General features: G+C 42.9%; 1 protein-coding gene across 1 annotated transcript in view; it reads left to right on the plus strand.

Annotated features, from left to right (window-relative positions):
• The first annotated feature begins 9,078 nt into the window (after positions 1–9,078).
• Positions 9,079–13,800, plus strand: part of LOC127654763 (neurabin-1-like) — a 92,965-nt gene continuing 88,243 nt past the window's right edge. The window contains exons 1-2 of the mRNA XM_052142113.1: positions 9,079–9,194; positions 9,646–11,398. Coding sequence (XP_051998073.1) covers positions 9,755–11,398 — 1,644 coding nt within the window. The 5' untranslated portion in view covers positions 9,079–9,194; positions 9,646–9,754. The remainder of the gene's footprint in view (positions 9,195–9,645; positions 11,399–13,800) is intronic.

The raw sequence follows: 13,800 nt of genomic DNA on the forward strand, positions 1-13,800 counted from the left end.
AACAGAGAACGCTTGCAGGTCCCCGACCCTCTTGATGGAAGCGAGTGCGATCAGAAGGGCAGTCTTAAGAGAGAGGGCCCTGAGTCCAACTGATTCTAGCGGATCAAAGGGAGGTCTCTGGAGGCCCGCGAGGACTACCGAGAGGTCCCAGGAGGGGAACAGGCTTGGCCGGGAGGGATTTAACCCCCGGGCTCCTCTTAGGAACCTGATGATTAAGTCGTGCTTACCAAGGGACTTGCCGTCTACTGCGTTGTGGGTGGAAGAAGACAGCCTCCCCTCCAGCCTTTCTTGCAGGAATAAGAGCACTGACCTAACTGCGCACCTCTGTGGGTCTTCCGCCCTGGAAGAACACCAATCTGCGAACAAGCGCCTCTTCTGGGCGTAAAGCTGCCTGGTGGAAGGGGCTCTGGCTTGGTTGATCGTGTCTACGACGGTAGGTGGTAGACCAGCTAGATCTTCCACATCCCGTCCAGGGACCAGACGTGGAGTTTCCAAAGGTCTGGAAGCGGATGCCAGAGCGTGCCCTGCCCCTGAGAAAGAAGGTCCTTCCTCAGGGGAATTCGCCAGGGAGGGGCTGTCGCGAGGAGCACGAGGTCCGAGAACCAGGCCCGGTTGGGCCAGTAGGGAGCCACTAGTGTGACTTGTTCCTCGTCCTCCCTGACCTTGCACAGCACCTGTGCAAGAAGGCTCACTGGGGGAAATGCATACTTGCGTAGCCCCGTGGGCCAGCTGTGCGCCAGCGCGTCTGTCCCAAGGGGAACCTCTGATCGGCTGTACCAGAGCGGGCAGTGGGAGGTCTCTCGGGAGGCAAGCAGGTCTACTTGGGCTCTGCCGAACCGTTCCCAAATCAGCTGGACCGCCTGGGGGTGGAGCCTCCACTCTCCGCTGGGTAAGCTTTGTCATGACAGTGCGTCCACTACCACATTGAGCTTGCCGGGAATGTGAGTGGCACGCAGCGACCTGAGTCGCTGCTGGCTCCAAAGGAGGAGACGACAGGCGTGTTGTGACATGTGGCGGGAGCGTACGCCGCCTTGGCGATTTATGTACGCTACCGCAGTGGTGCTGTCTAACCTGATTAGGACGTGTTTGTCTCGAATTAATGGGAGAAACTGCCGCAGGGCACAGAAGACAGTCAACAACTCTAGGCAATTGCTATGCCAGCGCAGCGGGGCCCCTCTCCAACGGCCCGCGGCTGCGTGCCCTTTGCACACAGAGCCCCAACCCAATCTGGAGGCGTCGGTAGTGACCAGGACACATCAGGACACCTGCTGCAGGGGCACTCCTGCCCGTAGAAAGCAGAGGTCTGTCCAGGGTTTTAGTGTCTTTCGGCAGGCGGGGGTGATTGTCACACGGTGCGTGCCGTGGTGCCATGCTCGTCTCGGGACTCGAGTCTGAAGCCAGTGCTGAATCGGTCTCATATGCATCAACCCCAGCGGTGTGGTTGTGGCGGAGGATGCTATATGCCCCAGGAGCCTCTGGAAGAGTTTTAGAGGGACCGTTGTGCCTGGCCTGAATTCGGTGAGGCATTTCAGCACCGACTGCACACGCTCGTTGGTGAGACGTGCGGATATTGAGACTGAGTCTAACTCCATGCCGAGAAAGGAGATGCTCTGGACCGGGGTGAGCTTGCTCTTTTCTCGGTTGACCTGAAGCCCCAAGCGGCTGAGGTGCCTGAGCACCTGGTCTCTGTGAGCGCATAGTAAATCTCGGGAGTGGGCCAGTATGAGCCAGTCGTCGAGGTAATTGAGTATGCGGATGCCGGCTTCTCGGAGCGGAGCAAGAGCTGCCTCTGCGACTTTCGTGAAGACGTGAGAGGACAGAGACATGCCGAAGGGGAGGACTTTGTACTGGAACACCTGGCCGTCGAACGCGAACCGTAGAAAAGGTCGGTGTCGCAGCAAAATTGAGACGTGGAAGTACGCGTCCTTCAGGTCTACCGCTGCAAACCAGTCTAGGTGCTGGACGCTTGTCAAGATACACTTGTGCGTGAGCATTTGGAACGGGAGTTTGAGCAGCGCTCGATTGAAAACTTGCACGTCCAAGATTGGTCGTAAGCCGCCGCCTTTCTTGGGTACAATGAAGTAAGGGCTGTAGAAACCCTTCCTCATTTCGGATGGAGGGACAGGCTCTATCGCATCTTTGAGTAGAAGAGTAGCGATCTCCGCGCACGGACGGGAGTCAACGAGCGTGCCAGGGGACGGGTGGTCCGAGGGGGGGTACCCAACGGAGCCGCACCCGCTGCCATCCCCGAATCGCTTCCAGCGCCACTCGCACCGTCCTCAATCCCGTGGGAAGAAGGAGCAACGCGAGGGGCGGCTGGAGTGGCTTGCTTACAGTTGTAAGCGAGCCGCGACCGCAACGTTGTCATGGTCATGTTCTCACAGTGAGAACATGAACCATCCACAAACGCAGCCTCGGTGTGATCGCTGCCCAGACACACGAGACAACGCCTGTGGCCGTCTGAAGCGGAGAGCACTCTACCGCATCCAGGAACTACACAGAGGCGGAAAGGCATCTTTATAAAGACGCGTCCTGAAAAGGACGTTCAACGCCGTTGTGTATTTTGCTCTTTCAGAGGAAATTACTCTTTTAAAGAAAATCACTCTTTTAATAACTCGTTTGAGTTTTATACTGCACTGTCGAAGCGCCCAGGGGCAATATGCACTGCCGTGCAAGGAGAAGAATCGCCGCTGTAATGCGCCCTCAATCTAACAGCATGCAGTAGCATCAGAGGAATACAGGAACGGGTGTGTTATCACGTGAACAGCATGCACAACCATCGGGCTCCGAAGAAAATTTCGGAATGAACTCTAGTATTTGCCTCGCCTTTATACCCGTATGTCTGGGGGCGGGGTATGCAAATACTGACTGCCAACTTCTCATTGGCCTTTTTTCAATGGATCAGAGGTATATTCGGTGCTCAAGAGAGACCCCTAGTGTTGCTTCTCCGACACAACGTGGAGAGAGCGACAGACGGGGAACAAGGATCTTATACTGTAACATTCAGGTCTGAATCAGGCTCTAACACACTGCCAGACAAGTGAACTGGAGGAAATATCAGTCAGACATTTATGAGCAGACCTGGGACATGAGACAGGGGCTTCCAACTGCCACATCACCCTAATACCAAGCCCTGCATGCTATGTGCTCATGGACTGAGCCGAACTACTGTTTGAATCAGTTAGACAGATGTTTATTCAAGCACACATTGAGCTATCTGATGCAAGCATTGTCACAGTAATTTGAAATCTGCTTTGAAGACATGCAGTAAACAGACAATGAATTCATGAAATTGTGTGTGGCCCATGTATATGGGCAGGGAAAATCCATCCACTTGATCCATACAATAAAATGCCAATAATATAATTTGGTAACCTGTAAATATGTTAAAGATGTGGACAAATGTATTTAAAAAGCAGACCTGTTAAAAGTCTGAATGTTGACAAAACCATCAAGAGAATTTACTGCCCACCAAAACTCAACAGCTCCCCTTCAGTTTTCCAATGGTTGAATCCAACTTCAACAAGCTAAATAATATGTTTCAATACAAATTATATTATCAGCATAACAATTAATAATAATAATAAACATTTGTGATGCGGAGGAGGGCGTGATCGGGCTGTGAGGATGCACACCTTGTGCCGAGTTGCCTAATTAGCGGGAAAGAGATAAAGGAGGAGCCGGGGATGCTAGAGAGAGAGAGATGTATGCGGCCGCTGTGTGTATGCGCCAATGTGTCTCTATGTTTCAGTTCAGCATTTTATGTTGTAATTAAAGTCTTGTTGATTGTTAATCTGGTTCCTGCTTCCTCCTTTCCTGACCAAACAAGAGGCTTGTCTGCCACAACATTATTTTTATTTTGAATGCCTTTAAAGTAGCTTCTCAAGGCACTTTACATTAAGAAAAGAACAAAATGTAAAAATAATGAAAAAAAAAGACAGATAAAATATACACAATATAAACATGCACATACAAACAGAGATAATAACAGAGTACAAAAATTAATCAAGTAAAAGCATTCCCGAAATAATGTTTTATGATGTGATTTAAATAAACTTGGGGTCTGTGCTTGTCTAATATCAGCTGGTAGCGAGTTCCACAGTTTAGTAACATAGGATGAAAAGGAAAAGGTCATAGTTCAGTAGATTCTGTAATGATAGACAGTTGATTCTGTAAGATTTTCATTCTTCTGTGAGATGGAATGCAATGCCTAATCCTCTGTAATATGCAATGCAATTTGGTAGCACATGCTCAACACTCACATAAAGACCACATTTATTACATTTACCAGTTTGTGTTTACCTATAATGTAATGATTGAGTGCAGAGGGTCCAATATGGAGTCAAGATATAATTGTATTATCTATTGTCATAATCCTCGCATTAACAAAATGTCTTCGAATATTGTTTAGATGTTGTCCATTTATTTCATTGCCCCAGCTCTCTTGACACATCCTCTTTAATTAATCCTTTGACTTCAGATTTAGCCTACTTAATGGTGCATTAATGTCAATATTTGAATAAGAGCCTGCTTAGAATTATTATCCACCTCCTCATTTCCCTCCACTCCTACATGAACCATAAAAAGACTATTATTGTTAGCTGATGTATTCAGAACTAATTCTGATGAATTTCCAATAGAGCACCTTGCCCAGATGGTTTTACCACACATTAAACTATAGTATGCAGAATAAGAGTTAGAACAGAACACAACATTTTGTGGAGGGATTTCTTCCCCAAACAAAAGCCAGCTCAATAGCTATCATCTCTGCTGTTTAAACTGGTGAATGTTGATGTCCTTCTATCCATTTTATATTTAAAATGAGGAATGAACACTGCTGTACACCCAGAATCTTTTGAACCATCAGTTTATATTTGCAGAAATAAAATATGTATTTCACGTCCAAATAATGCTGCACTACTATATCTTTTGAAAAACACCATACATTTAAATATTTACTAACTCCACTCCGACCTGGCAGTGCGCTCATAAAAATAAGTAAGTCCTACTATGGTGAAGGCGTCACTTACTGGGATACGCGACTGGACGCTCCAGAGGGATTTTCAAGCATCAAGAACCTTCGCCATAGTAGGATAAGTACTTCACCAACTGGAAGGGGGTTGGGATTAATAGAAGTCCTGGAATGTAGACTATTCGTGTGCGCTCTCTCTCCCTAGCTGATCGCCAGATAGAGCAGCGTCGGAAAAGCACAGAAGTAAGACAGGTCTGTGAATTCAGGTGTGTGTGTGTGTGTGTGTGTGTGTGTGTGTGTGTGTGTGTGTGTGTGTGTGTGTGTGTGTGTGTGTGTGTGTGTTTTACCGGGAAGCAAAGAAACACCGGAATCGCGCTGGGAAGATTCATTTTGGCGAATCGGTTCGTTTGAACGGTTCGGTATTGTAGTCCATTTCAATAAAACGATTCACCAATCATCATTTAATAGATCGAGCTACGCATGTTGTAGACCAAAAACCCGGAGTAAAATTAGATTTGTTGAGCCATGCATTTCCCTATGGGTTTTTGATAATGGGAGTTTTGGATTTATAAGTAAAAAAAAGTTATGTGATTAATAATGCAAGATAGTTGCTAGTTAAGTCCACGCATGTGCTTGTGGTAGTTGTAGTCCTTATTTAGCAACATCATTTTTTTAAAAACATGGCAGCTTAAAAATGTACATTTAAGGTATGACTGTATGCAATTTATGTTGTAGAACAAAATGCCCAAGTATCCTGAAGTAGCCTACTGTTTACCACAGACATTATTTTACTCATAAAATACAAAACCCAATTATAAAAACCCATAGAAAAATTAAGAGGGAACCCATGGCGAATAGACCTTTTTCACACACTAAATAAATGTTTGTAGGGTAATCTTCGACAGCGGTGAATGGGAGATAATAGAATATCTTATTTTCACTTACCCATTTCCTCCAAGATCAAAAGAAAAAATTCACTATTACGTTTGAATAATAGTGATATATATAATAATAATAGAATTGTCCTTTCAGAGGAGGAAAAAAATAGAGAGTGAAATTTACTGTCACTCTCTCAGCAGCTGTCATCGAACCCCCTCGCAGCTGTGGTAATTCATTTATTTATTTATTTTTTACTAATCAAGAGTAATATAACACATACATTTTAATAAATATAATGTTATAAATTTACACTCAACACTTAGAAAATGTATAATATAAACAATTTGCAAGATTTACGCTGCGGATTAAGGTGGAAACACATCATCACAGTCTGTCAGTCTGTCACTGCCTGGTTTGCCTACAAATTGACAGCTGAACAACTCTACAGTGCCTGGCCACTTTTTCAGATGTCTTGGTTCCAGTGTCATGATAAATTGCAACGATTTCATTGGCTCAAAGAGCGATCACAGCGATTCCAAACGCTCAAATAGCTGGTAATGTGTGGTCTATTCAGTGCCTGATTAAAAATCTTACAAATTCACTTTATGGTAGATATGCAGTTATAACATGTCATTTAATGTCTTTTAAATCATAAGTTACACACATAATAATATATAACAGAAGTTATAGATTGTGAAATTAAAGATATGTCTTTGTTTGTGTTTTCCAGTTAGCCTAGATTTCAGTGACATGCTATCACGATGACATGATTACATAATCCATAACATGGTTTTTGCTCAGGCATTACAAACGGTTAACCCCATGGGGACTAAATTTTCCATGTGGACTCAACTGATCATGACACCTGGGGCCTGAGTAGACAGCGAGTAAATACGCTGACTGCCAACCCTGGAGTCGCGAGTTCGAATCCAGGGCATGCTGAGAGCTCCAGCCAGGTCTCCTAAGAAACCAAATTGACCTAATTGCTAGGGAGGGTAGAGTCTCATGGGGTAACCTCCTCGTGGTCGCTATAATGTTGTTCTCACTCTTGGTGGGGCATGTGGTGATTTGTGCGTGGATGCCGCGGAGAATAGTGTGAAGCCTCCACGCGTACAAGGGCTCAACAAGCCACGTGATAAGATCCACGGATTTGCGGTCTCAGATGCTGAGACAACTGAGATGCGTCCTCTGCCACCTGGATTGATAGGATTGGATTGAGGCGAGTCACTATACCACCATGAGGACTTAGAGCACATTGGGAATAGGGCATTCCAGATTGGGGAGAAAAGAAAAAAAAATTATCATGACACCAGAAGTTGTTTTCCCATGAATTTTTCCCATTGGTTTTACTTAAAATCCTGTCTACACCGGATGCATCTGTGACGCGATGCAACAGCTTGAGGGTGTATACACTGAAAGCGTTTAACTGAACATTCTAAATGATGTGCAGACAGCACAGACCAATCATCTGTAAGCTTGAGTAATAAAGTGGCTGGAGTAGCTATGCAGCATTTCAGCTATAGAACAGGGCATCCATTTACTATTGAACAGGACATACGTTTACTATTGAATAGGGCATCCGTTTACTATAGAACAGGGCATCCCTTTACTATTGAATAGGGCATCTGTTTACTATAGAACAGGGCATCCATTTACTATTGAATAGGACATCCGTTTACAATAGAATAGGGCATCCGTTTACTATTGACTATGGCATCCGTTTACTCTTGAATAGGGCATCTGTTTACTATAGAACAGGGCATCTGTTTACTATTGAACAGGGCATCCATTTACTATTGAATAGGACATCCGTTTACAATAGAATAGGGCATCCGTTTACTATTGACTATGGCATCCGTTTACTCTTGAATAGGGCATCTGTTTACTATAGAACAGGGCATCTGTTTACTATTGAACAGGGCATCCATTTACTATTGAATAGGGCATTTATTTACTATTGAATAGGGCATCCATTTACTATAGAACTGGGCATCCGTTTACTATAGAACAAAGCATCTGTTTACCATAGAACTGGGCATTCATTTACTGTAGAACAAGGCATCTGTTTACTATAGAACAGAGCATCCGTTTACTATAGAACAAGGCATCTGTTTACCATAGAACAGGGCATCCATTTACTATAGAACAGGGCATTCATTTACTATAGAACAGGGCATCCGTTTACTATAGAACTTTGCATTAGTTTACTATAGAACAAGGCATCCGTTTACTATAGAACAGGGCATCCGTTTACTATAGAACAGGGCATCCGTTTACTATAGAACTTTGCATTAGTTTACTATAGAACAGGGCATCCATTTACTATAGAACAAGGCATCTGTTTACTATAGAACAAGGCATTCTTTTACTATAGAACAGTACATCCGTTTACTATAGAACAAGGCATCCTTTTACTATACAACAGTGAATCTGTTTACTATTGAACAAGGCATCCGTTTACTGTCGCTGCTACTCGACGCACTACAACGGATGCTTCCAGTGTAGACAGTTCCATTGATAAGAATGGGAAAAATACGCTTTTGACGCGACACAGTGCTCTCGTCTGGTATAGACACAGTGTAAGTCATGAACCAAACAAACTAGCTCCTAGGTACATCACAACATTACAAACTTTGATATGAAGAACTACAATGTCACAAAGCAGTGCAAGTGAAGTAGTCAAATTAAAAAATTGAAATACTGATTTAACATTGTTGATTATAAATATAGAAACAAATGGTAAAATATTAAGATATTTACAAACATATAAATAGTTTGAAGCTGAAGGGAGACTGACCAAATTGCATCATTCACAGTATGTCATGGGAGTGGGCGGTCACTTGGTGCATTTTGTTGGCTATGGTTCTCTGATTGGTAGATTGTTTGTCTTCAGGATTATGGGTAGCAGGGGCGTAGCAGTCATCTGCATAGTGTAAGTTAAATAAGTATTTGATTAAATATTAGACAACTGTTTAACAATATTGTCAATTTATGAGTTCCAGTTTGATATGCCATTTTAAATTATATTATGTTTTTGCCATATAAAAAAAAAAATAAGAGTCACATTTTTTATTCTTTTTGTTTTATGTCTGTTACACGTCACCTCCAATAGCCTGCGTTAAGTCCCATTAAGTTCTTCGTTCACGAACGCTTTGTGAATCGTCTCAACCGAATCATGAAAAAAGAACCGACTCAAAAGATTCGCGAATCAGATAGCAGTACTGTGTGGAGAACCATGGCGGTGCAGCAACTGACATGGTTGCGGATCTAAATTACACGCAGCAAAAAACAAACCAAAAAACAAACAAACCCGGCGCTCGTAAACATTGAAATATCCGTGAAGGTAAGAGAAACATATGCTTTGATTTTTGCAGGAGTTGTGGTTGTCTCTAACTCGATTCCCGGAACTTTATCCTGAACATTTGTTGGAAGTAATGCTGAGCTATTGTTCCACTGCGAATTAGTTTTAGTGGGCATGTTTTCGGTGGTAGTTCTTTATCATTTAAAGAATATCGGTTTAATTTAGGCCTTCAACTCTAACTAAAACTTCAATCGATTACTGAGACGATCTTAAATGTATACTGTATAGTTATACAGATACATAATAGCCTACCGAATCAATGGAGACCTGTGGATCTGCCTGCAAATGACAACGTTTTGTTCTGTGTTCAAATACATTTTCTTTGATCAGATTAGTATTGATCTGGTAGCGAACATGGGCTGAAATAACGAACATTTAGAGTTAAGAAATGTGACATTTTAAAATATAAAGTTACAATGTCTCTTTTCTTCAGATGAACGCGGGGATTTGATACCATGTATCAGAGTGACTTAGAAAGGCTCACGGCATTGTCCGGTTAAGGATAGAGGACCACGGAGATACTACTTTAAAGTCAGTGGAAAATGATCAAAGCAGAGAGCAAGGGAGAACGCACGCTGCGGAGCGCGTCTCCGCACAGAAATGCATATAATTCGGACTTCCACGCCATTAAATGCTCCTTTGATGGAGCCAAATCCGAAAGTATGGCCAACTCTTATGCTAATGGCTCCAGTGACCCCCGGGAGGACACCAGAGGGAGGCCGTTTGGCAACCGGATCAACAAAATCAAGAACATTTTCCTGCAAATGGATGGCCAACAGCAGCAGGAGAACCAGGAGGTGAAACCAGTTCACAAAACGGATGCATCTCCGGTGTCCCCAGTAGCCAAGTTTCCAGTCAGTGCCAACAAAACCTGCCTCTGTACTGTCAACAACCAAGAACTGCAAAATACTGACAGAACTACAAAGGGAGAGGAAGTCGAGATAGATAAAGCTGCCCTGGCGGAGAAATTCTCAGTGACCAGAAAGCTCTTTGAGAAAGGGATAAAAGAGCAGCCCTCCGCAGAGAGGCTGCTACCTGGCAGAGTTTCTGTGCGTCTGTCCCAAGGGAATGTGTCTGAGGAGGGGTGTGGGGGTCGGAGGTCCTTTGGATCTTCTGAAAATAACAGTAGCAGTGACATCAAAAGCCCATCGTCACCCGAGAGGAGGGACAGTGAAGATTCAAAGCAGGTCAATAAACCATCACTTAACGCCGGACCAATTTCCAGGCGGTTAGAGAGTTTTATTGCTGATAGCGACAATGAGGAATCAGTTCGAATCTCAGCTAAAAGTCCCGAACGATCACTACCGTCACCTCTACGAGGAAGTTTTCAAAAACCCACTTCACCAGGTATGGATCCCACGCACCTACCCACATCCCCAAATTCAGACACATCTTCCAAACCATTATCACCTAAAACAGACATAGTATTGCAAAAGCACCACCAAGCCAGCAAAAGCACCACCAAGCCTCTCTCGCTCAATACCCATAGCCCATTTAAACGCTCTTCAACCCAACCAAGCAGTCCTCAACCGAGGGACCTCAAAACTTCAGTCACATGTAGTAGCTTTTATGAAAATATTAGGAGTCCAGAGGAACCAAAAATTGAGAACCACATCATTCCAAGCCCATCTAGGGACATGCCTCCTGAGGCCCCACTATGCCTGGGCCGTGCTGGGGCAGGAGTGGTCCGAGCCGAGCTGGTAGTGGTCCAAAATGAGTCTTCGGAGAGTGAGGAAAATGACAATGAGCTTTTGGAGGATGTTACGATGGAGGTGAATCTACAAAGGGAACTTGAAGGTGTGGCTGACACTTTGAAGGTGTCATCACCACAAAACCACATGAAGAAAGATACAGAGGTGTGTTGGACAGCAGAGTTGAAGAAAGAGGAATCAAATGAAGAAGAGGAGATTGTCCAGCAGAGAGAAAATAACTGTTGTGAAGATGATGAGGAAAGTGAGCAGGAGGATCCAGATGAATGTGGGAGAACATCTCCTGTTTTTTATAGTTTTGAGAATGCTGCATTTGTGGATAAGGAAGTGGATCCGCTTCAGAGCCAAGAGCAGCAGGAGGAAGATGAGGAGGAGGATGATGAGGACTATGAGGAGTATGATGAAGCTCCTGGTCTCTCTGAAGATGATGAACTATCTCCACGGAGGAAGATCAGATTCTCCACTAAACCCATTCGGGTAAGTAACATCATAGCAGTAGTTGGGGGTATCTTTTGTAAACATATCCAGGTCACATTTCACCCCAAAATCAAAAGAATTAATAAGAAATTGCATAAAGAATGTTTTTTGCATTGTGACATTCTCATTAAATTACAATAATGAAAATAATATTGTAATACAGTGTTTTTTAAATGTAAATAGGTATATTAAATGCAGTACAACAAATGTCACAAATAAAAATGTAAATACTTTATTATAAAAGTAATCTATCTGGGTGATTCTCACGAAACCTGTCAAGAAAATGTCCTGGTCATTTTTAACCCTAAATAATGTTTTTTTTAATAAAATGATATTAAATTATGCGTGAAGAAAAAAAGCCTGCATTTAAGACCATTCAAATTTTTACATTATTTACGTATACACGTCCGGATGTTTCACTTTTATATATAAGTAAGGGATAATCCACGGCTAGCCATGCATTAAAGGATTTTAATGCACGACGTAGAGGCGAAGAACCACCCGACGCGAAGCGGAGTTGTTAATTTTGATGTTGATGTTAATTTTGTAAAAATAATGTAATTTTTTAACAGACGTGTAAAAATGACGGTTATTTTCTTAAGTTACGGCTCGTTAGTTCTAGCACTCCGTCCACTTTAAATAAAGTAGAGCCATCGGATTGCTTTTATTTGAATGAATTATCACATTTATTTAAATGCATTATTAAAAGAGAGAGACAAAGAACTGAAAGAGTCCCTCGTTGCTTAAGCATATAGCTAACTTAATGATTATTTAATGGATTTATTAAAATTATTTATGAATGACAGGCAACACTGACAGTGACAAGGCAATCTTTATTTGAAATAATCATGTCATTTTTTAAATGAATTATGTAGAGTGTGAAATAAAACCGGTGTCTCTAACCACGATTAGGCTATATAAAGACACATTCAATTTATTGAAATGCATTAAATTAAATGAAAACAAAAAAATCAAACAGTTGGAAATTTCGATAGGGGATTGTTTTACTCAGCATTATACTAATTGGTGTTAAACTCCACATTTCCATTTATCGTGAAGTTAGACATGGAAAAGGGTAGGGTTATTTCAGTTTAGGCTTGGAGGTGAAATTATGTTTCGCTTTGCTTGTTGAGGTTCTAGATGTCAGTATGTCACTCCATTCCCTCCTCTCTGACAAAGATGGGGCCCAATATGACCGCAAACTCGCCTCGCATCGGTGGCCTGTCACTGACATGATCTGGCGACTTTCTAGTCCTGCATCAGAGTCGTCCAACGGCAGTGTTACGCAAACTATGGTTTGTGTACATTTGTGAGATACCTTCCACCTGAACAACAACAATTTAATGTATACAATTTAGATTTGGAAAATAATATAAACACAGTTTAAATTTATGGGCAAAAACGAAATATCTATTACCAACCTCTTCACAAATACTTTTTAGCATATTGCCAAGGTAGTTGAGCCCCATCGGCTCCCTGGTGAACCACATTTCGGTGCTCTCGAGTTTGCACAGAGGGATGCGTCTCGGATGCAAATAGAACGCTCCGGTATTTTCTGGACACTTTGACAGATATTTTTTAAAGCTGTCCACGGGACAAAGTGGGTCGCCGGGGCTCGCAAACATGAATCCTCGTAAATTTTCTCTATCCGATGCGGTGGGATCCTTGTGGTTTTTTTGTCTCTGGGTTATGCGCCAGGGTCAGGTACTCTTTCCCATTCTCGTCTTGCCGGAGAACGAAAGACTCTTTTGATAGGTTACGGTTTCCTTCTCTTCCCCTCCGTGCAAAACACAGCTGTATGTCAAACCAAACTTTTTTTACAAGTCCTGTGGTTGTGAAAGGGGAAAGTGCAGGTGCATTTCTAATTTTCTCCAAGTCAGACTCAGTAATACGCGGATGATGAACGCTGGTGTCTTTTCCATTTTTCCTGTAGCGCTTTAAAACTGATTTAAAGATGGCATTGCTTGACTTGAAGTCTTTATCACTTACGATGTTGTATTTTGTAATGTGACGGTTTATACCTGCTCTGAGACACATCAAACTTGCAACACTGTATTCGCGTCCAGCGGTAGACTGAACAGAGGCATAAAACTCCCGCAATGTCTCATTTAAAAGAGAAGCAGAGCAGGTCTCGAAATCAAAATTTTTCTGTCTTTGGCGCAAAAAGTCACTGAAAGTGTTAACTGCCCATTTAGTTGTCTTTTTCGTATTGACCTCATCTTTGTCGTCTTCGATCTTATCTAGCTCTGTCGGTGTTAATTCTTTGTGCCGCTTTTTGTCATTCAACGTCTTCTCCAAGTCTTCTATTTCGTCTTGTGCCTGGGCCCATTTCTGAAAATTGCCATATTCACCATACAAATTAAACAATATGCAAAAATCATCCATTTAGCCTACCTAAATAA

This window comes from Xyrauchen texanus, chromosome 14 (genome assembly GCF_025860055.1).
Source record: "Xyrauchen texanus isolate HMW12.3.18 chromosome 14, RBS_HiC_50CHRs, whole genome shotgun sequence".
In the NCBI taxonomy this organism is placed as follows: Eukaryota; Metazoa; Chordata; class Actinopteri; order Cypriniformes; family Catostomidae; genus Xyrauchen; species Xyrauchen texanus.